Source organism: Nylanderia fulva, unplaced genomic scaffold (genome assembly GCF_048542155.1).
Source record: "Nylanderia fulva isolate GAGA-0341 unplaced genomic scaffold, ASM4854215v1 Scaffold33, whole genome shotgun sequence".
Taxonomy (NCBI): Eukaryota; Metazoa; Arthropoda; class Insecta; order Hymenoptera; family Formicidae; genus Nylanderia; species Nylanderia fulva.
The window spans coordinates 255,526-279,894 of NW_028190400.1; the positions used below are offsets into that span (position 1 = coordinate 255,526).

Below are 24,369 nucleotides of genomic sequence, written 5' to 3' on the forward strand. Positions count from 1 at the left end.
ATTAATCGTCTTCATCCCAATTGTTTCAATCTATAATCCATCAGTCCGAAAGACTCACGAGAGTTTATTCGTATATTGATATGCGTATCAAGAGAGAGCCAACGTGTTCACGGTGGCATGATTATCGGTATCAGGTGCGCGCATCGAGCATGATTTATGCGCATTCACGTATAATTAGCATGGAAACAACGCATTTGCGGTGCGTTCGAAGCCGAAGGCGCGAGGAAGAGAGACAGAGAGAGAGAGAGAGTGATACGTGCATGCGTTGGGAAACGATTTCGGTTACACCGACCCGGGAGGCATCGACGACAGACAGCGGCAGTGATGAATTATTCTCGTAGGAACGTGGAATTGATTGCTTACAATGCTGCCGTACGTGACGCGATTCCGCGAATTCGCTGATACGTCGAAAGCGACATATCGCTTAATCCCGAAAGCAATTCCGGCTACGTCGAAATATAGCGCATTTAAACGCACGCATATTATAGGTATTGCTCGTTTTGTTTTCATTGATAGAAAAGAGATATCTGTCACAATTTTTCCCTGTCTATAATTATTTCCATTCGCGTGTATAATGATATATTCAGAATTTAATCGAGCTTGAAACAGCCGCGCTGATATTTGATTTCAACGTGTCGGTATATAAGATTTTATTTGACGCCTCGGTCAAATATGTGCGAAACCTCAGGATTAACGCTCGCTTTAAAAGCACAATGATATACTTTCGCGTTCCATCTCGCGAAGTCGGATGCGATCGCTGAATATTTAAGCGTACTACAACATTTTCAACTTCCGAAGCCATACGTTTGTAGAAAAGTGTCGGAACGATCTCTCGCGGTGTAACGCGAACTGAAACGAGTCGGGCCGCACGATGAGTTGATCGATCGCGACAGGACAAATATTGAGAGGGAGAAGAAGGAGGGAAATGAAGAACGTCGCAAGGTAGGGGGTGTAATTTCCTGAGAAACGAAGCCAACGAGGTCTCGCGTAATTGGTTTGAGGGGCCGGTGTTTATATACGTAGCCGTGAAGCCGCATCTCTTGAAACGAGACGAGACGAGACGAGACGAAGAGCACGTTTTGCCAAATGCGTACGGAATTTCCATGTAAATGCCGCGCGCGACGTAACGCTGTTTTGCCTTACCTCTGGAACGATAACAATTCATTCTCCCTCTCTCGTATCCTCCCTCACCCCGACCAACTAATGAATTATTCATATTCGCTTCGGATACGTTGTTAAACTCGCGGGTTAACAACAACGTTCTCGACGACATTTAACGACCCAATAATTTCGATATTACAAGTTGCCGCAACAACATTCACAGATATGAGAAATTAATTAAAACGTATAATTGCATATATAAAATGACAGGAATGCGCGCTTATCTATTCCAAAAATTTATCGTACCGATAAGTAAGTACAATAAAAACAATATATTATAATATATAATTTTTTAATTGTTCAATAAAATAATAATACTTCAAAAAAATTAACAAGTCTCATCTTTACAGGATGGTTTAAAAAATGCAAATTATTTAAATATAATTTCGAAATTAAATATTTGACCAATCCGCCATCTCTCTTTCTAATGTTTTTCTTTTTATTTTTCCAGACGTAATTACCGTGAGACATCAGCGCTTGCACTGGCTTGGGGTTGTATTTTCAGCAATGTGTCACCCGACACGCGCTTACGCCAGCCGTTTATTTTTGCAACGTATATAGCCCTTGTAAAAATAAAAAAGGCCCGACGGGATGTCGAGGAGGGTCCAGGATGCGAGGAATTATACCGACGACCGCGAGAGAGTGCCACTTCAAAGAACTTGCGGGGTCTCGTTATTTTATTACTACGAAGTTCGCACACTCCAGTTTGGCGCATGCGGAAAGAAAGATCGCCTCTGAATCTTTTCGTTCGCGTGACCAGCCGAAGAATCGCGAAAAAAATCGACCAACTCTTCGAGATGATTTCTCACTTGTGACGCATGTATTGATTATATATATTATAAAATGATCAAATGTGTTACGAATTATCGTTACTGACGCCATTCAAAAAATTGATTACCTCAATTGTGTTGCAAATCGAATAGGTAGGTATCGATAGACTCGTAAAGAGTAGTAGCTAATTATCGATACATGTATAGGGATTATAATCATAGCAGCTGGTATACATAGATATAAATTTAATACTTATTTCATAATCACATCACCTATATTTGAATATTAAAAATTTCGCTGCAATGCTAAATCGCGATTTTCGTTGAATAATCCAAGTTAATAAAGCTTGAAATTATATGAAAAATTTGACGTTTCGAAGTCAGACGATAAAGAGACACAACTAGTAGTCCAAGAATATTTATTGAAACAATGGCGAGTAATCTTATTTGATTTTGTAAAGTCAGAAACCATCGTGCTATTCCGAAATCGCGAAAAAACTCAGTCTGTGACGATTGCATAAAACGACAAACAGACAAACTTTTTGAATTATTCACGAACCGTCTCGAATTGAATATTATCCCGATACTGCAAACTTAATCGATGACAATCTGTTATCCTTCAATTTTGAACTAAAAACGTGGCGTTAATCGAAAATCCGATAACAACGTTCCGCGATGCAATCGATTTCGCGTACATTCTCTGAGTGAAATTTAATTCATCCGCCGGTCCGTTAAATCAACTGGCGCCATAATCACGCGATTAGTTCGATGCGCGTATCATATTCATGCTTATTATACCATAGGTACCATATTATCATTCGAAATTAATAGTACATTAATATTTTGCAATTTCAAAATCAATACATTAGCTGGCAAACGATGTATCAATATGTATTGCAGAGGATGAGAAATCTTCTATAATTATACTTGAATCTGCTGATAGTTTTCACGTATCAAAATCAAATCATAATTAGAGAAACAAAATACCGATGCTACATAAACTTTTGTTTTTTTAAGTAATTTAATTCAATATCGAAAATATTAGCGCGAATTATATCATAGCTATAATTTCGACGGAATTCTGTACTGTCCCTAGATATTATTAAAGCATCGTAAATATCCTAAATGACATCATGGGAAAGCAAAATACCGCAAACGATCTGAATCTAAAAACAACGGTCGCGGTCGAAGATGGAAAGAAACTGTAATCGATCAAAATGAGGGGCGGTTTGTCGGCGAATCAGGAAGGAGAACCAGAACGAAGGAACGATCGCTCGTAATGAGAGCTCGAGTAACCCAGAGAACGAGAGAAAGGAAGATAAATAGACGTGAGGGAGTCTACGAGGCCGACGGGCCTGGAGAGACGGAGCTAAGAAACGACCTCTTGAAGATTAGAGCGAATTCCCCGCGGACAAAGACCGTGCAATTCTCGCCTCGATCTGTGTTATGCCTGTTTTACACGATATATAATATATATATATATATATATATATATATGTTTAAATTAATATACATATTTTAGTGATAAAAATTCATTTTAAGAAGAAATCGTTCACTCTATTTATGTTATCGAATAAATAACGGAATTTCTCAAATATACATCGTATATATATATATATACGATGTATATTTGAGAAATTCCGTTATTTATTCTATAACATAAATAGAGTGAAAGATTTCTTCTTAAAATAAATTTTTATCACTAAAATATGTATATTATAATTTTAACATAGAAATTATATATTTAGGATGTCCAGCAGATTCAATGAAAAAAATTCCCTGACTTTGTCAAATTTTCCAAGACCAAAAATCATTTTTTCCCTGACTTTTTAGTATTACTTTTTCCAAATATATAATTTGCGTATATCTACATGATAAATCAATTAAATGTTGAATCATGAAATCCTTAAAATATTTTTGTTAATAATAAAAGGTTCAAAAGTTAAAAAAACACAAATTAAAATCAATTATATACTTTGCATTATGTACGATAATCAAAACAAAACATGTCACTATAAACTATTTAAATAATCACCTTTTTTATTTATATCAAATTTTTTGTCTCTATCAAACACATTGAAATAAAATAACACGACGATGAAAATATATATAATAACAAACACGCTGTAGATGAATCGATTTTTAACAACACAAAAAATTAGCGTGCTGGCAGTCGAGGAAAAGTTTATATTTATTTAATAAAAATTTTCAATTATTGATACAAATGTAGAATAATGTGAAAAAATCCAGATAAATAGTCAAATTTCCTGACTTTTTTCTCTAACAATTCCAGATTTATCAAATTCCCTGACCGCTAGACACCCTCATATATCGGAACCCTCCGTGATTTTCTTTACATCAATCTATAATTTCTTTTATACCTACAATTATCTTTATTGCAAAAATAGAATATAATTTTCAGATAGACATAAATACCGTCGTGTACCAAGATAATTCACGCGGAATAAAAAATTCTGCCGCGCATTATAAATCGTGTAAAACAGACTTTAGCGTCGGCGAGAGGTTACCGGCCTTCTCTATCGGAATCACAAGAACCCTCCCGATACGCTATTCCTCTCCTTCTCATCCCGACGAATCATTCGACGGCGGTTCAGACGGTGCGTGTGTCTTTTGTGTGCGGACCGGTTCCTGCCGGTTCCTCGAACCATTTATTTCCCTCGCGTCCCGACTATATACGACTCCTTCTTCGCTCTCGCTCCGCACTTCTCGCATTTTCTCCCCCTATAACCCGTTTCTCCCCGTATCGTTCTTTTTTTCTCGTCTCTACGGTTCGCTCGTGTTACATCTTTTTTCGACCGAATCTCTGGCATCTCGAAATAACGTCCCGGTTCCTGCCAGCGCAGCGTCCCCGAGAGTCCATGAATGAACGCCGCCGAATCGCACGCAGGAGTCACACGTTTGACCTTCGCGCGGGTCGATTCGCGTCTACTGACAACGACGATGGCACCGACGACCGCGTTTGACCTCGCTTCATCGACCACACTGAAGACCCGACACTGGGTCGACGGTACCTAGACACTTCCGCCTTGACATCGGTGTAAGGAGTTATTATTCCGACATCGTTTCGTCGCGCCTAAATTTCCTAAATCAAATCGTCAGAAGGGAGAGAAGAATACGCTCCATCTTATAAATTGTTTATTCACTGCAGAAGTTTTAAATAAATATACGGAGTTGAGAAATATTTTGGAGATTCAGATTATGTATACAAGACGTCTCGTCTTATAAATCGAACCAGCATCGTGATTACTCGCCATAGCGATAATCGACTTTCCGCGATGTTTACGAGCGCTTGCCGATGTACGACACGACGCGAGAGCGCGATATTATCACGGCACTTTTATCGCGCTTTTATTATGATACCCGAGACTTCGGAGATCCGATTGTTAAATCGGAACCTTTCCGATTCGCGTTGCTCGCTCGAGCCGATCGATCGAAACGATTCAAACGACGAGCAAGAATGGCACGCCAAGTAATACCCGGTGGTGAGACGACGGCTATCGGAAACCGAGAGCGCCTTTACTATCCGATAACGATTAACGAGTCGTCGGTCGTTCGATTGTGCGAGAGTATCGAACGACCGATCGCGGTTCGTCGGCTTTAAAAGGGACTTTATCGGCGCCTGCTTCAAGTTTGCCTGCCTCTCTCGATGAAATTGAAGAAAACTCTCCGGAAATGTTACGAGCTCTCCTCTCCTCGTTCCCCGAAAGTTCCCGCTACCTTCGGGGAACACGATTAAAACTGTATTCATCAGCGCGCGCGAGCACTTCCGCTTGCGAACTAGAAGCGAGATTAGCGGGACAGACATTCCGCGAACCGACTAATGAATTTCGGGCAACCGAGAGAGAACTCTCTGCGTGGCAAGAGAGTTTGGCTCCATTTACGCTCCCATTAAATCTCAATTTCAAACGGCACGCCATTCACGATTATCGTTTTTCCAGAAAGTAAAGTTGAAATTGACTCCGTCAAAAAATACCCGGGCTTTCGAAACTTGTTTGTTTTAAATGTTAATAAGTTTGATTATTTCAGATTATTTATAGTATCCCCCTGTTTTCGTATATAAACTTGTAATGGTGAATTAATAAATGTTAATGTTTGAATATACATATACATCAGTTTTGGCGAGATACGATCACCTAATTTCTCACGGATGATAAGTCAATTACGTTTGCGCGATATTTTGCAATTCACGCATATAGATGTATTATTTTTCGCAGACTTTCTATATCTGACAGTCCCAAACATAATCTCATGATGAAGTAATTAAGACAAAAAATGTAAATTGTGCGAAAGAGATGGTAATCTCGGCGTTTCATAGAAGATTAGACATTAGAATAAAAGACGTGAAGTTCACTTACCTTTTTCAAGATGCTGAGATATCGGACTTTGTACCCTCGGAGTTGCCTGTAACTGCGCCGCGTTTCCCGGTCGTCTTCGTGGCCTTCTTCCGGGTCGGGGCTGAAAACAAACAATGTCCTTGATTAATCTTCTTTGAACAATTAAGACCCACGAGTGAATCGCATAGAATACAAATTAAACCTAACTGAAAATTTCGATTGTTCCCTATCAGACCTATCTGTGTGAATTGTTTAGTATTATAGGAAATTAAGTTTCGAATAATATAAAAGTGAATTGATTCAAATAAACGCGACCTCATTTTTAACAAGAGCAAATCGCAGACACATCGATCATCGAATGCTGATAATCGCGATCGGTCGCGTGCAACACAAAAATATTTCCACGCGCTTTCTTTCAAAGTCAGCTGACGCCGGATTAAAATGAACGATCGTGACAATTTATTACCACGCGGAGCAGATTACAGGCGTGTTACAGGCACGCAAATTTGCAGCTAAACTATAACCACATGCTGCAGCAGAATCGATTCACATGCGATTATATATGACACGTTTAATATCACGTTTTAATCATAGAGAATGTCTTTATAAAATTTAATAAAATAATCGAATGTAATAAAAATGATAAAAAATCACAATCGTTCTCTCTCGCTCAAAAGATATTCGCACCGTTCTTAACATCCATTTACTCAAAGCAGCGCAGGTGAATGCAACGTTGGCCGATCGCGTGTGCATTTTACACAGCGGAAACGATCACGAGATCTCGATCGTAAAGACATGAATAGGAGCCATTCTACGAATCTTTTCGAATCATCGGTAAACATCATGTCATCCGTGACGTCGCGTGAGTTTCATCACGACGAAATCGCGCAGCCGACCGCGATTTTATAGAGTCTCGATGATTCCGAAATCGCTATTCCTTTGCCGCATATCGTCTTCGTCTTTCGTTATTCCGTTCTTGCTCGAACTACGTACGTACGTATATATATATATATATATGCACTCGCAGTCAGATAATCGTAATGTCAGTCTCGGCTTTTTGTTGCCGCTCGTAAAGCCGCTGGCGCACGAGGAACAGCGCGGAAGGACCGACGAGAGCGGGAAGCGAGTTTATACCGTCTTTGTTTAACTGCCGCATTTATTACCGGGGTGATAAACGGGGGACGCGAGCGTGCTCCGAGATAAACGCGAGCAAGCGTTTCGCGTTTGTACGCGCCGTGTGTCCCAGTGGCGACGACCTCAATTTAACGATCGATTTCACGAGCAACTTGGAGCCGAATGTTTTCCCACCGCGAAAATTTCGTAATTAAATACAAGCCGACATTGCGCGAAGAGATAGTCTGAATCTAAATGAACGCAGTAAAGTTTCGATAATCGTATTACAACAGCCGAACTCGGGAGAGGAAGGTTCTTATCTTTGCGACAACTCGCGACAATCGTTTCTCGAAAGGTCTCTTTACCCTCGACACAGCTTGTAACTCGAAAATCATCTCTACGATATTTAAATTAAGGAAAACTTCTTGTTAGTTAAAATTAAGATTATCGAGTACAAAAATTCTCTTTATATTAAAACACACTGTAAAATAATACAATGTAATATATAATTATTGTAACGTAGCGAAAAAAAATCAGAATAAATGCAGACTAAATTACAAGAATCCATTGTCAAGGTATTCCAGGCATTTCTTAATAAAATTCTAAACTTCCGCAAGACTAAAGTTAAGCCTTGAGTGCTTTGCTAAATTACTGAAATTCTTTTACACCTTAAGTTTTCTTTAGGATGCAATATCTGAGGTATTATTATTATTTTTCGCATACCAACGTGATCATCGGATATCAGAATTACACGTATCGTAGCAAAGGAGCTTTCAGAAATTAATATCGTTACATGGAACGATAATCTTGCGCGACACATTTCAATGTCTTATCAAACATTCATTAATTTCATACAGCTTATTTTACTTCCCATTTATAGCAACGTGCTTCGAGGAAATTTTGATTTATTATTTTAATACATTAATGTATTTCCTAACTTATATCGGACAATATCTAATAATAAAGCATGCACTTTAATTCCCATCAAGTTATTGCATTATCCATTGTAATAAATTTAGTTCAGCATGTTAATAAAAATACATTCGATTATATATATATATATATATATTTCAATTATAATTAATCACGATTACGTTCGACAGTCTTGTCAAGTACCAACTTAAAAAAATTACATCACGAGGCTTAAATAAAAGAGGTTCTTAAAGTTACGATCTAAGTCAGGAAGAATTTCTCAAACTAATGTCACCGAAAAATTTATTCGGCATACCTCGCATGCGTACGATATACACAAGTCATTCTTTGTCGACTCTCCCTTCGTATTTTGTAGCAGAAAAGGGAACGAGGACCTGCGAGACTCGCCGCGCGTCCGGGTGGAAGAATCCACCTCCTGCTCTCCCGTGTGTGTTTTATTGCAAATTGAGGTTAAAGTCTCTGGCACGGAGCCAGGCATTTCACCTAGGCCGTTGCATTCCGGCGAATACACACGAGCATTATATGTTCGCCTATGTGTCTCGTGTGCGCGCGCAAAAGCACCTTGATCGCGTATATATAAGGGAAGAGCTCTTATGTACAATCTCTACGGACTTTAAAGCACGATTCACGTATACAATATGTGCCTGTAATATGTAGAGTAAGTCTCGTGAATTGAAAGTAGATTTTTTTTTTCAATCAAGAAACGCCACTTCTGTCTCTGTATTGTAATTGAAAATAAGAAGCTTCGCGAAAATTAAATTCACGATTGAATTGTATAAATAAATGTAGATTAAATGATGGGAAATAATCGAAAAAAATTTTAAATTTGATTGTCAAAAGCTAGGTCGATAAAAACAGATATCAGAAAATTCCAACGATGAGATTGTCTCTTAGAATTGTTCTAAAAATTCTTTGGGCGAAAAATAAAAGAGATAAAATTTTAAAAGACAAAGTTATATATTGATACCCCTAATTTTGCAAAACAGGTCAAAAAAATAAAAGAAAAATGTCATAGCAATTTGCTAATCGGTCGCCTGCTATTTTTTTCATGAAGCATCATCATGCATCTCTACACAAGAATTCAATATAAATACCGTGTTGGTGCACATCTGCGAAGCGAAAAATAATACTCGATCGTCACGTCGGTCGGTTTTATTTTTACTCGTGTCTCGCACTCACTCAGACATACAAGAGTAAAAATAATGAAGAAAAAAAAAATGAGTTCGCGCGCAGCGACGACGGATGATATCTCATAATGCCATTAACGTATATACCGTCGAGATGGCATCTTCGCCACCGGAGGATATAGGCGGACGCATTACGCGCGCGGACAGCATCTTTTTCCGACATATGCTAATCTAATTAATGGTTACACGGGAACGCACGTGTGGCGCGCGCGCGCGCGTGACATGTACCTGAGCGAATACACGTGCGACACGAGGAGCAATGGCGTATTTATTACTGTCCAGGGTCTCCTCGAGTCGCCGCGCCGGGGCATTAAAAATTTCAATTTTCGATCATTTTATCTTGCGCGGTCAATTAAATTTAAGATGTATGTACGATATTAGTTTATTCGATATTAACGGCTCGAAATGGAAGTTACATGTATATTTCAGGACTCGTATTTTTATCGACAAAATTGATCAATTTATATGTAAAATTCAATTTTGTAATCAAACACGAGCTATATGTTTCATTTTCTCTCATCAAATATGTATTTTGAAAACTTTATGATCTCTTAGGCGTATAATTGGATACGAGAAAAATTAATTTAATGTGAAATCAAAATTGTGTACTAGCTCATTATATCATCACATAATTTCATTAAAGAGGTTCATCAAATCGAACACAAATAAATGTTATAATTAATTTAATATATAATAATTAAAAATTTACGTTTTCAGATCCCTCTCTGCAAATCAGAACACTAGACGATCTAAAATATGTCATTGATTAAGGGACGTAAGCGGAAGTGTTATTTTCGTAAACGAGATCTCCTCTTAATCGTATAACAAGTAACGCAATAAGGTATGAATAAAACCGGATTATCCCGATGTCGATAACGAGCCAGTTAAGAGACACAAATTGCATTCCGTCTAAGAAAATTATACGAAAACTGGAACGATAACGTGACACGTGAGTCGCTCAAGAGATAATAATTAAGATCGACTGATTCGGAGCGACTGAAAGTGCACTGATGGCAATAAAGCGACATGTTATTGCACGCATAATTATTATTTCCCGCAATCAGGTCTGATTGATAAAAGAATTTTGCTTCGAAGTTGTCGGATTTATTTTCACATGTTTCGCGCAACAGATTTTATCAGCTCTTTCAATCGCCAGGAAGTAATTAACTCTGTCACGTCCGCTATAATTTTCTTGAGAAGTATCGCAAGTATCTTTTTTCTGAAATCCGATTCACTCTCATCCAGACCTATTCACATGTTCTCTCGATACCGTTCTACCAGCTTATTAAGCCTACCAGTGTTCTTATTTGGCATCGTTTATAATTAGATGTATCGCGTTATCTTTTATAGCCGATGTTATAGCAAGTTTGTGCAGCGGGATGGACAGGAAACGACGCGACGTTACGCCAATGACAGGCGTACGTGACAACCAGATGCGTGTAAGGCAACTGCACGCATTGCGTTATACGTATATGTATATTACACACACTTGCTCGTGGGCGAATGTACTGGGCGTCGCGATAAAACCTAGTGAACCAAAAAGATTAACCGACTCGTTATTTACCGTGGTTTTGCGCAACCGCTTTCCTTCGATACGTTATCGCGACCAATCGATTCCGGTCCTCCTTTTGCTTCTTCAGAATCGATGCGCGAATGACCCCCTTTAAAGTCGATCGTTCATTTATCGTTCATGAAATTGCCACACATTTTTGCGGTTTAACTAGGATTTCAATAGTACAAAGGATATAAAAAAAAAAGATACAGCATTGCGTGTGATTAAACTCTTATATCTACTAAAACAAATATAGAATTAGTTAATCTTTTCTGTCCTATGAAATTTCCAAGTATCTATTTCTATTCACATACATCGGTGACGTTGAAAAAACCTGTCGATGCTGAAGGAATAATGAAACGTCGAATCTGTTGGGCTACACACGCGTGCATTATATTCGCGGCTTACGAGCGAAGAAAGAAGTTCAACTTGGCGGAATGCGGGAAATGCATTCTCGAAGTCCCATTATACGCGATCGCGAGTAAATTCACGTAACTCTCTCTCTCTCTCTCTCTCTCTTTCTTCTGCTGCCGTCACCGTCGTCGTCGTCGTTTGCGCGCTGCACCCTCTTGTTGAGCGACAAAAGCCGCCTGCGACAGATACGCCGTGGACGTGTCGTGCGTTTTATCTATGCGCACGCTCGACTCGCATGCAAGTCAAGTATATCCGGAGGAATATATTGACAGAGACAACGGGTCCCGCGCTTGACTTTGCGCCGCCGCGCCGCGCGATTCACGTCGACGCTGCCATTTTTCTTTTACGAAAGCGAGAAAGAGAGAGAGAGAGAGAGAGAGAGAGAAAATGCGCGAGGAGCTCGTTACTAAAGCGCGAGAATTTATTATCGTTCGTATACAGCGGCGTGCCTCGTTAACGCAGAGTTTTAATCACTTCTCGCTGCTGGGATGTCGCGCGAATGCAAAGATTATGACAGTAAAGTGGGGTTGTTAAAATTTGATCGATTGAAAGGGTTGTCGAGGAGATTATCGCTCGATAGCTATTGTGAAAGTCTTTCACGGCTAAATGATAAGACTTTTTACGACATTTCTTTATCATAGAGAGTTGATTTGCTTGTTGAAAGTTTCGCGAGTAGCAATTAGTTTTTTAAATGTCCTACGGCGTGTATATACAATATTGGGAAAATGATGACTAAAAGTTTCCGAGATTATCGAGAAAGAGAGAAAATCCTTTTTTAGTAAATTGAATTTAGTCGGGCAAGTCGCACCTTGATGTGATTTTCACGCTCATGAATAATTTCCGATTCGTTGGAAATGCTGCAGTCCGAGGACGAAGCGGCACAAGAAGGCTGCGATGAGGAGTAGAGCGGCCAATTAAATATGAGCGAGGGGCTGCTTGCTATTCGCGTCCGCAGTGCGGATCACACCGACGGTCGAGGGATCCATCGAAATTTCACGTTCGAGAGATAATTCGCGTGCGGTGACCCGAAATAAACGCGGATTTCTGAATCATTTAGAACTCCACCGTGCCGCCTGTAATATTAAATCGTCCGCGCCGTGTTGCCGGTAATACGTCCGTAGAGAGAAAGGCGAAGCGTACGTATACATATATACACGCGCGCAAAATGAGATTCACGTTCCGAAATACGCGAGAGTGAGAGAGACCATTCATAATTTCTGCGCCGGGTGAGCGAGCGAGCGAGCGGACGTTGGCGTGTGTCTCGTTAAAGGCGACATTAGCATCCGTGTTAAGAAATTCAAGGCTCGTGCATTAATCTTTTAAATGTCCGACGGGACGGAGACGCTACTTTAATAGCGATGCGGACTTTTTCTACATTTCGAAACACAAAATCAATATGTGACGAGAAGAGTCAATAATTAAAGTCTCTTTGAAAGATATATATACGCGAGACATCTTGAGACGGCAATATTTTTTTGCGCGAGCAAAATTTCTCAAAAAAATCCAAATAAATGCGAAGAGACCGCGAGTCAACGCTTGATTCCATCAGCTTCGTTCAAAATATCTCGATCGACCTCGATGTATAACGATAGGTCGAAAAAAAATTGGATCCTTCGACGAGCCACCCTAGTTAAGGTCCACGCATCCGTTCCGACTCCCGCATCTGCAGTTTCCCCTCACTTCCATCTCTGCGCGTCGCAAAGTTCCGCCGGGAATAAATCCAGCCCGGACCGTGTATGTGCACGCATTCATGCATAGTGCATGTGCGTTCCTCCCGTCCGTTCGCGAAGTCGCGCCGGCAGACGCGTCCCTATATATGTGGAGTCGGGGTATATATATATATATATATTTATATATATGTATGTATGTGTGCGCGTGTGTACGAGCAAATACATGCACGTGCGCGCATAAATCTACATGCATGTGACGCGCGGCGCATACCTACGACTATACATAGTATATATATACATATATATATATGTATATGTATATATGTATATATATATATATGTATATATGTGTATATATATGTATGTGTGTGCGTGGTTATATATGTATATATAATACATTATATGTATACATATATAAAAGCGTGTCTCCGCGTATATAATCGCGTTTCCACGTACATAAGCGCGTGTTTCTCTGTGTAAGCGCGGCGTGTGTACAACGCCGGCGGAGCGGCAGATATTCGCCGATCGATCGTACCGGGTTATCTGACTGCCAACGAGAATTCATTTTCCCTACCACTTCTCTCTTTCTCCCTTCCGGCGGCCCTACCTCGACCCACCCCCGCTGTCCTCACCCTTCCACCCTCGTGCTCGCTCTATCGTTATCCGTTTTCCCTTTCCCTGCCCCGGCCATCGCGCGACTCCCTTTTTCCCCTCTCGCTCTCTTTTTCCCTTTTCCACCATCTCCTTTCCTTCTTCCCCCGCGCGCGTCATAATAGATCTTCGCCCTCGTCCACCCTTTATTGTACATCTTTTGTTTCCTCTTTTTTTTTTTATTTCTCTCGCTCTCTCTTCCTCTTTTTCTCCTCTACCGTCCGTGACAATCCTCTCGTGTGCTCGTTAATCATATTACGCGTGTATACACGCGTACATACCAAATAAAAAAAGACGGACGACAGGGGAGAAACTGCGAGAGGGAAAAAAAAAGATGAAAAACAATCGTCGAAACGCTAGGATAGGAGGACCACAGCGGGGAACGCGTGCTTCCTGGATATTTCGGAGACTTTCGCGTTTTTTTTTTTTTTTTTTTCTACAATTATTATTATTACACCTTTCATCCCCCGGATGAAGAGCTTTTGCGAGGGGTTAAAGTAAACAGCGGCAACTTTGCGGCCAAACTATCCGCGGAATGTCCGCGACGAAACTATTCTCGAAATAATTTCAGCAACGCTCGCGCTGCTCTCACACGTATAACACATTCTCGTCTGATATGGGAATATTTTATCAACTAGGGAGAATTTCTTTCTGGTGCTGGATTATCGGCCAATAGCTTTGAAAATTGATACACTGGAAAAAAAATGTTGTTGGATTAACAAAAATTCTGTTCGAAAATGGACGAAACGGAATTACTGGTTGAATCTACCAGAATTCCTTTTAATGCAACAAGCATCTTGTTTGTACAACAAATCAGTTTGTTGGTGCAAACAAGATATTTGTTGTATTAAAAGGAATTCTGGTAGATTCAACCAGTAATTCCGTTTCGTCCATTTTCGAACAGAATTTTTGTTAATCCAACAAAATTTTTTTTTCAGTGTAGTAAAATAAACGTGGCAAATATTCTAAAATGAAATAGTGCGTTCTCACACGTTGAGAACTAAATACGTATCTAATCTTTTGTATTTCTCTGTATAGATTACTTGGATTTATTTGATATGGGAATATTTTATCAACTAGGGAGAATCTTTCTGGTGCTGGATTATCGGCCAATAGCTTTGAAAATTGATAGTAAAATGAACGTGGCAAATATTCTAAAGTGAAATAGTGCGTTCTCACATGTTGAGAACTAAATACGTATCAAATCTTTGTATTTTTCTATATACATTACTTGAATTTATTTATTCTGTGTATCTTTAGTTTAAAATTCACACTTCGATGTTTTCGTGTGTTAGTTAGTTTCGTTACGAATGTTAGTTACGTTTCATAATTACGAACACAATTATAAAATTATGCAGCTAATGTATTTCTTATTACGGGGCATTATCTTTATCAACACACCTGGGAAAGTATCGCTGCGTTATCTACAAATACAATGAATGCAAAAAATTTCTAGGTAAACGCGTACAATTTACGACAAAACACAAAGTTACGTTTAAAAATAGAAATAATAGCGAAAACCGATGAAACTTGCTCGTATAATCGGTATCGAAATACTTGCTGTCTAGATGGTTTACGATGTGACCGACATACTTTCGCACTCTTTTTTATAGAATACTCCGCCGTAACAACTTTAGAATTGCTTTATTCAGAGAAGCTGAGAGAGTGCATAAGAATTTTTTTAGAATGATTCTCGCTAGTAAAAAACCTACTACTGATCACTAAAAGAGAATCATTCATCACCGTCTTTATTATCATTTTCAGAGAACAAATCTTATGATTTGATTAAACGACTTTTAAAGAAATTAATGCTAATCAGAGCCAGTTGGTAAGACATTTCAGATGTAATTTAATCATATCGTTTGTCTGAAGCCTAAAAAGTTTGCCGCAATTTCAACTATGCTTGCAGTTAATATCAATAAATTCTTTTCGACGACTTAAACTTTCTCGATTACGATGATTCTAGCGGAATGCCAGCTGAGATGTTTTCGCGTAATTAGTTTGGCGAAGATCCGATCGCGATTTCAAAAATGTCAAAGTGCACTCGGATGATCGATATGCAGGTCGACTAGTTTAGTTTCACGATATCTGACGTTTCTTGGAATCGCTATCACTTCGAATTATTGATCGAATTTTATCATGCAAACAGTTCGATCTATGTTGCAAATAAATGAATAATCTCACTAACGTGGTTTGATAAATAACACAGTGTTATATACATCCATCACGTTTGCTACATAAGATAAGCGAAGATATCGGAACTGAGTATGTATAAATATTGAAATAAATAGATTGCGAAACAAATTTCTGATACTCGCGTAAATAAAAGTGATGACAAATGCAATGCAAAGCTGATAATACTATCTCAAAATATAATTTACAAATTCATAAAAAAAAAAAAATATGCGATTTTTCCCCTTATCATTTTTATATATGTATAATAGATGTTATATATCAAATAAAATATATATTCCTTTGGAAGTAGCGCAATCAATGACTTTTCCGGCTCGAAGTAAGCAGATCGTTAGCGTCCTACAATTTATTTGCTCCTCGAGTCGCCAGCGAATGGCATTAATTGCAGCAATCCCAAGCGACATTGCATTTTCCTCAGGGAATCCACTCTCGCACAAAACGAAACACAAAAGTCTCAAGGCGCACAGAGAAACAGACACAAGTTGGATCACGTCATCGTGAAGCACTTACGTCGTCCGAGGTCGAGGACGTGGGACCAGTTCAGGCCGGTCCGTCACTGGGAGCGTTTATTTGCGAGGCGGGGAGACCCGCTGCTTGACTTTCACTGACTTGACACAGCACACAATTTCATTCGCCGCGAGACGGCGAGAGAGATAGATCATTAACAATCGCGTACGAGACGGGTGCGGCACAAAACTAGGCTGTACGTGGTAATCTCGGTCCTTGCGTCAGGATCTTCTTCACGGGCTGGGTCGACGACGATCGGGGTTGCTCGACTACAACAAATCGTATCGATTCGCATCGCGGTCTTCCCTCGTGAACGAGACGCGAACGACAGGAAGATTCGTGGCATCGAACCGGACCGCGGTTCATTATAACGTCATATAGCGAGTAATCGAAGAGCGTCGGCGTGAATCGATGGATAAATTGATTTATCTCGAGCGGAGGATTAATGGAAGACTCTCCCGAGGGGGAGAAGTTGGATTCTCTGGGATCGTGACCTCGTTCGGTAGAAACGCGAGTCTCATTAAATCCTGGGAAATTCTGTAAAGCGCGAACTTTGACTCTAAACAGCAAAGTCCTTAAACAACAAAAATCCCCTCTTCCCAGGTTGTGAAGCAAACTTATTCATCAACTTTGTGAACCGATTAATGAAACACAACTCAGTTTTATCGATGTAAAGCAAATATAACAATAATAAAATATAAAAATCGTACTAATATTTTATTCCTTTTTCGAAATGTTAACTGATAACAACTATGATTCAAGTATGTAAATTAATATCGATCAAAGCGCAGAGTGAAATGTTCGCTTCACCAAATCTCTAAACACTGGAAACAATGATTTCTCGGAAGGCGAAAGAGACGATATCCACTGTACAACCACAGCAATCAGCACAGGGCTGTTATCCCATAGCGCAGAAGCCTCCGCCCATGTCTGGAGGACAAACTCAACGAAATTCCCTTCTTCAGCTATCACCGACGACGACGACGTCGTACTATCGACCGGATATCGATACCACGAATCCTCCTTTTCGTCAGAGATATCCCGCGATTCTCCGACCAACCGGTGTCTTGGTTCCGTTCTCTCACAATCACCTATTTCTCTCTCTATCCCCGTCGCGTTATCCGATATCCCTCGCGAGCACACTGGAAATCGGCCGCTAATCTCGAGGAAAGAGAAACGCGGGATAAAAAGCTGGACCGACGTATAGCCTCGGCGGCGTCTCTCGCGCGGGCCGGTCAAGACCACAACAATAGAAGAAGCAACCACCTCCGCGGAAGAGGGGGATGAGAGAACGTACTCGCGGGCGCGCGCGCGCGCGCACGCAACACGAGAGAGTGACGCGGGGTGGGACGGAGGAAGGGGGATCTCGTCGGGCAGGCACCTTCAACCCTCGAGACGACGGACGATAGGTCGACCAGGCGGTTAGAGACAAAAGCGCGTTGCTGACGATCGGACGCGAACTGCGATACGCCCGGGCCGCAGTGCTGCCGTCTACTGGCGCCGAGCTTCGCGGAATCGTCTACCTCCCCCCCAAAGCGAGCCGCCTGTCGCCCACTATTCAGGTCCCCTCTTCTTCTCTCTGCTCCGATACCAGGCTACCACCACCCGGCGACCAGGCTCTCGTCAACAGTGCCGCCGCCGCCGCCGCCGCCGCCAGACTTTTCCCCTATCCGCACGAAGTAGCGGGGGCCGAACCCTCTCCGACGTCCCCTCCTCGACGTCCATGTTCTAGACTATAATGCTCCCCGGTACACCGCTCGTCATACGAGCACAAGTGGCGAGCAGCAGCCGCCTTCGAGACCAGGAGCGTCACGCAAGTGACGATAATATTGCAAACTCAGCGGCCACGGTGATGCATACGCGATAAACCGCCACCATCTCTTCCTCTTCCTCTCCCGCATCGCTGGCTAGCTCCCATTCTAGCTCAGTAGCTGGCTTCAGCTACTGAATGTGTATGTAGAGCCTACCTTCCCTCGCGCACCTCACATTACCATCTAATTCGAGACTGTTTATACAAATTATCAACTTGTACCATTTTTCGAACTTCTACAGCTTCTCGCACATCTTTGATCCATGATACTCTTGATCAAAAAGAAATTCAAGATAGCTTTTATGAAAACAGCTGACACCCTTCTTTTAAATGACGTTTCTCGGTGCATAATGAGGTGAGAAACTTTATCTCGTGTCTTTTTCGCATCAGTCGCTCGAACCAAAGGGGTGAGATTCTCTCGCGAACAAAAAGTTGCGTTTGAGCGGAGTCGTAATTAATTGGATTGCAGCAACGCGGTCGTGTCGTGGAATTTGTCGCACATCACTTCGAAAGGCTATTACGCGCTTGCATGAGCGTCTATTTTATCGAAAATTTCAATTACATAAATTGTAACGCTTCTGTAACCGGAAAAACATGTCCCCGAAAAATGCGCAGTTGAACAAATACAATCAAACACCGATGAGAAGGTTGCATGCAAAATGTTACGCGCTTGAAATATCCAATGAATGATTTCGTGATTTTTTTCTTTCTTTTTTTTTTTTAAATTAATCCTAAACCTTATTATCCTTTTCGCCAATTTGATATTGTTGATTAAATTTAAATATTCAATGTCACTAACCAACTAAACATTTAATCGAGATAGCCTGTTTACATATATGGAAGAGAGAGATAACAAAGAAATCTTTTCAAAGAATAAACTCCAAAGAATTAATTCTAAACTCGCTGATAACTCCAATATCGATGATATTAAAATTTGGCGAATTTGATTAAATTTGCGTCAAATAATCATCTATATATATATATATATATATCTTCTAAATCTGAACTCATCAAAGTTGTACTAAAGTTTCTGATGAGGTTACACATTTCACATAGACATAGAACGTTTGCAAGCTATATATATGTATCTTGAGCATAGAGCGTTATTTGAAACTAATAGATAGATATACTGCACTTTAAATCGGCCCTCGCATATCACCAATTTGTGCTAAATTATACTATCCGATAGAAAACAGATGACATATACGAATAGTCGTCTCAAGTTACACACTTAACGCTCATATGTTACTTAATGACCGGACAGTAAATTATGCAACAAAGCACGCGGCATTTTTTTACTCACTTGTTGCAAATACGATATAGCATATTAATGCTTTGTAATTATCGTGATTAAAAATTATGCTTAATTCTTAAGAACTCAATGTTTACATTAAAAACATAAAAAAGCTCAATTATCATATAACATCATATTCGACACAGACATAAATCGTCATTAATATTCAGTCATCAATATACATAGAAGAATATGGCATATGCCAAAATAGAAAATGTAAATTTATATATGCGAAATGTTTCAAAATTCTGTTATATTCTGCATTAATAATCTTGCCAGTTACATTTCGACAGAAGCGCTGAAAATATAAAATTTGCTTGGATTTAAACGAACAAAAAGCCTTTGTTGATTTAATTTCATTCCTATAATTTTATTCACGAAAAAACGTTCATTTGTAATCTCTCTCTTTCTCTAAAGCTACTTTCTATTTTATTTTAAAATTATTGATATATATTTCCATTTTGTAAATACAAAAAAAACAAAATGTATATTACACAAAGAAAATTTATTAAAATTTTGACAGCATTTTGTAGAAAAAAGTCAGAGTTTAATTTCAATGCATCTGCTAAATTTTTCATTCAATTTTTTCTCCTTTTCGGACGTTAAATAAAAAAACAATAATCAACTATAATGAGAGAAATGACAAAATAAGATCAATCACAAGATGACAAAGCTTCTTCTCACGAGAGATACAAACACACGAGTGCATGTTATCCCTTTGCATCTGCCTGATTGTAGGTCAGGATCGGTTCCCGCGCACCGTCCTTCGTATTATATCGAGGCAATAAGAACTTAGCTCCTTCGGCTCGACAAAAGCGGAGCGAATATCGATTTCAACCAGGGTGGCATTCGGCCATTCGAGTTTGCCGAGCGAAAAACTTTGCAATTTTACGCGTTTCTTAATGCAATGCGCGTCGCAAGCATTCCCCTCTACACGGTGATTCCGATTTATTCGACCGTGAGACACGATCGACGAATTTCAGAACCGCCATCAAGAGTCGAGCCGGCGTTACGTGCATTCAAAGAGTGACTGCCGAATTATCGGCTTCCGATCACGGTCCTTTTACATCCCGCATATAACACGATTCCACGAAAAGTTTTAACGTTCGAGCAATATACGACGCCGTATAAATCTCGTTTCGCGTTCCCCGAGGCTGCAATTTATTTAAACATCGAGAGAGAGAGAGAGAGAGAGAGAGAGAAATCTGCGATTCTAGCAATTTGGTCGAAATTCGGGATGTATCTTTTTTTTCCTGTGTGCTTGGATGATAATAAAATTTTAATGCCATGAATTTTTTCATTATTGGTTGTCTTTATAATTCGTTCACAAAAATAAAAAAAAAGGGTTTTGTAAAACGTCCAATTTAATATAAAAAAATAATCGATAATATTTAATTAACAATTCAATCAGCAAGAATTACGTGACATATTCTATTTATATATGCTATTTAAGTAAGACTCGAGAGAGACTTTTAAAGTTTAAAAGTCAGGCATCAGTCAAGTGGATGATCTGGATTGATTTTTGTGACATCGTGTGATGAAGAATTAAAACGTTTACTTTAGCTTGAGCCTGAAGCGGATTCGAGCATTGCCCGGGATAAAGGAGGACTTGCCTGCCGCAGGCAGACAATCTGCATGACGTACATTTACTAATTTCTGCCCTGTGTGTACGTGAACAGAAGCCAGGATTCTAGGCGGAAGCCCATTGTGAATCGACGAACCATGAACGAAATGGCTACCTTTACGCTTAGTCGAGTATGGCTACGCGGAATTTATCGGTAATCAATATTGGAAAAAAACGGGAGAAAAAGGACTGAAGGTAAAGAGATAGAGAGAGATAGACTATGTGTCTGAAAGAAGAATTTAAATTTGTACGTCTCATTGTGCTCCTAATTTTCCTATCCGCCGAGATTTTGAAATATTTCTAAGACCTCGAACAATAACTCTGTTAACATTCTAATTTTCTCATTATATATATTCTAATTTTCATTGTTAAATATACTTTGTTGCATAGATTTTCATCAGTATGCGCACTATAGAAATGATTTACAAAAGTAGAAACAAGATATGATTTGACAGAAAGTTAAAATATAACAGTATTATGTTTCTATAGTTATTAATAATAAATATTAATCAAACACAATCAATTTTAATATTTCTATATAATCTAAAAATAGGATAATTAAATTATCACTCCGATAAGAAATTTAAGTAATCAACGACGAAATATAATCGTTAATGTATCTATTTAAAAATGATAAGTGTTATTTAAATTACATTTAAATAGTTCATTTAGATATTCATTTTTAATGTATCTATTTAAATATACATATAATTAATGATATATCTAGATAGACGTGTCATTTAGATACATTCACCCTTAATCGCATTCTTAATCTCTCCAAAATATAGAAATAGAAATTAAATCATTTATTCATTATTATATTATTCTCGTAATATGTATAATAAACTTTGCTCCAAAATCATATCTTCCCTTTAAAATATCTAATTATACGGCAAAATTATCCTTATATTCAATCTTTAATAATAACATGAAAACCATCTCTCCTCCCTCTCTCTCTCTCTCTCTCTTCCATTATTCGCTTTACAACAAAAAATTATTTTTCGAGTTTCCTACACACACCGGTTTTATAAGCATAAAAGCCTTTCAATCGCTATTCTATTCACACCGAAATATATCGACGTAACCATCATACTCCTAAGCATTGACGTTTCGTCTCGCGAGGTGACCTCTTCTCAAACGCCACGAATTCCAACTTTCGACGTCAACCAAAGGCGGGAGAAGCCAGCACAAAGTCGCAACAACCGAAAAAGAGAGAAAAAGAGAGAAAGATAGAGATCAGGCAGCCGCGGCGTGGCTTTATTTATGCGGCTTGCGAAGTATCGATCCGTATAGGGAGAACGCGGCGCGCCGCGCGTTCGCGGCAATAGTTGGGCCAGCCGGGAACTTTGTTGTTCGGCAACTGAAAGTTTCGCGGGGAAACTCCCGGCACAAACAGGTGGAACGGGCGACGAAGGCCTTCTGGCGCCAGCCGCCGCGTAACATTCGAGGTGTGCGATTCTGTATGAATATATATATATATATATATATGTGTGTGTGTGTGTGTGTGTGTGTGTGTGTGTGTGTGTGTGTGTGTGTGTGTGTCAGAGTACGTGTATGAGTGCAAACGCGCTCGCGCGCGCACGCGTCAGCTTCCCCAGGAGTCTCCCCCAGAATGAGGATAGATGCGCGCGCGTGCACGTAGACATAGATTCACGTAGATCCAGAGCGAGAGCAAACGATAGAAGCTGATGCGGAATGTATATGTGTTTGCGCCACGCTCCTGTTCGCGCATCAACAATATCGCGGATAGAACGACACAAACAACCCCCCCCCGTAGGATTCAAGGAGACGCCACCAGGGTCAACCCCTTCCACGTGCAGAAGCCGAGAAATAAATGATACCGTCGTGACTTGCGAGAGAATTCGATCGACGAAAATCTCGGTCTCACAAATGAGTCGATTGTCGGACAATCGAATATTTACATGATAACTAGACGACTTTGAAAAAGCAATGTGTGGCAGGAGCTATTTGCGTCGAAACGCTGATAAATTTTTCAAGTTTTCTTCGTATAAAAAAGCGGTTTGAGGTCGATAATTCAAAGCATATAAAATATAAACTGTTTAATCTACATGATGAATTAACGCTTTCTGATCTTTCAATTTTAGAAGTCGAATTTATGAAGAGTCTTATATTTATACCAGGTGTTCTGTCACATAGCTATAAATACCAAAAGCTACGTTGAAAATTCCAATTATGTTTTCATATCGGAACGCCCGATTTTAACGCGCCAATCTTAACGCAAAGTACTTCCACCATCGAGCTCTCTCGCGTAATTAAACTTTCACGAAAGTTTTTCTCCAAGTTGGATTAGCTTAATATTACGGACGCTTAAGCGGAAGTTGCGTGGTAACGGGGCGTGTTTGTAGGACACGACGCAAAACCCAGTTTTCGCGCGACGATTATTCGCGGCGATAATTAACGCTCGCATGAGCGACAGTTCGCTCGGCGCCCGCCTCTGATTGTCGATAATGCGCGTATCAGCGAAACCAGACGCATCCCGATCGATGCTATCTGACGAATTCATCTACTCGCCGCGCTGGGGGCTTTAACGCTTTATTCCAGACGGGGTTAACGTTCGAGGCTTTAACGATTTAACCGTAAACTTGGCAATGTATTCTATGACGCATACCTCGCTTATATCAAATGCCGTTAATATCTTTACACGAAGAAATACCCCACACTTTCGTCATTATTATTGCTACTAATAGAAAGAGTATTTCTGACACAAATCATTTTTATTTTCTTTTTATAAATTTCGAATTTTTGTAAAAAAAAAGTCATGTATTTTTTTCGTTTGAAATTGTTTTATCATTGCACAATATTGAAATTGGGATTAAGGGAAACAAATATATTTTATTCGTTTTGTTAATAAACGGTCAAATATTTAAAAAGCTAAAGACACGCGTCGATTCAACTTTCTGTGACTTAACAATTCGTCCATTCCACATCTATATATTCTACATCCACGTTATCAAGACGTAAACAGAATGCGAGAGAAAAAGACGGAACAGGCTGTCTGAAACTCACTTCGCGGCAAACTGGGGTAAGAACGGGAATGAGGAGCAGGCATTCTGAAGAACTGCCAACGACTTCTTTACTCTACTCGAACGGACAGATCTCTATGATAGAGAACAG

The 24,369-nt window shown here is 39.7% G+C and overlaps 1 protein-coding gene across 1 annotated transcript in view; it reads right to left on the minus strand.

Moving 5' to 3' along the window:
* Kdm3 (Lysine demethylase 3) overlaps positions 1–24,369 on the minus strand; it is a 315,578-nt gene that overhangs the window by 193,532 nt on the left and 97,677 nt on the right. Inside the window, 1 exon segment of the mRNA XM_085484998.1 lies at positions 6,308–6,407. Coding sequence (XP_085341124.1) covers positions 6,308–6,407 — 100 coding nt within the window.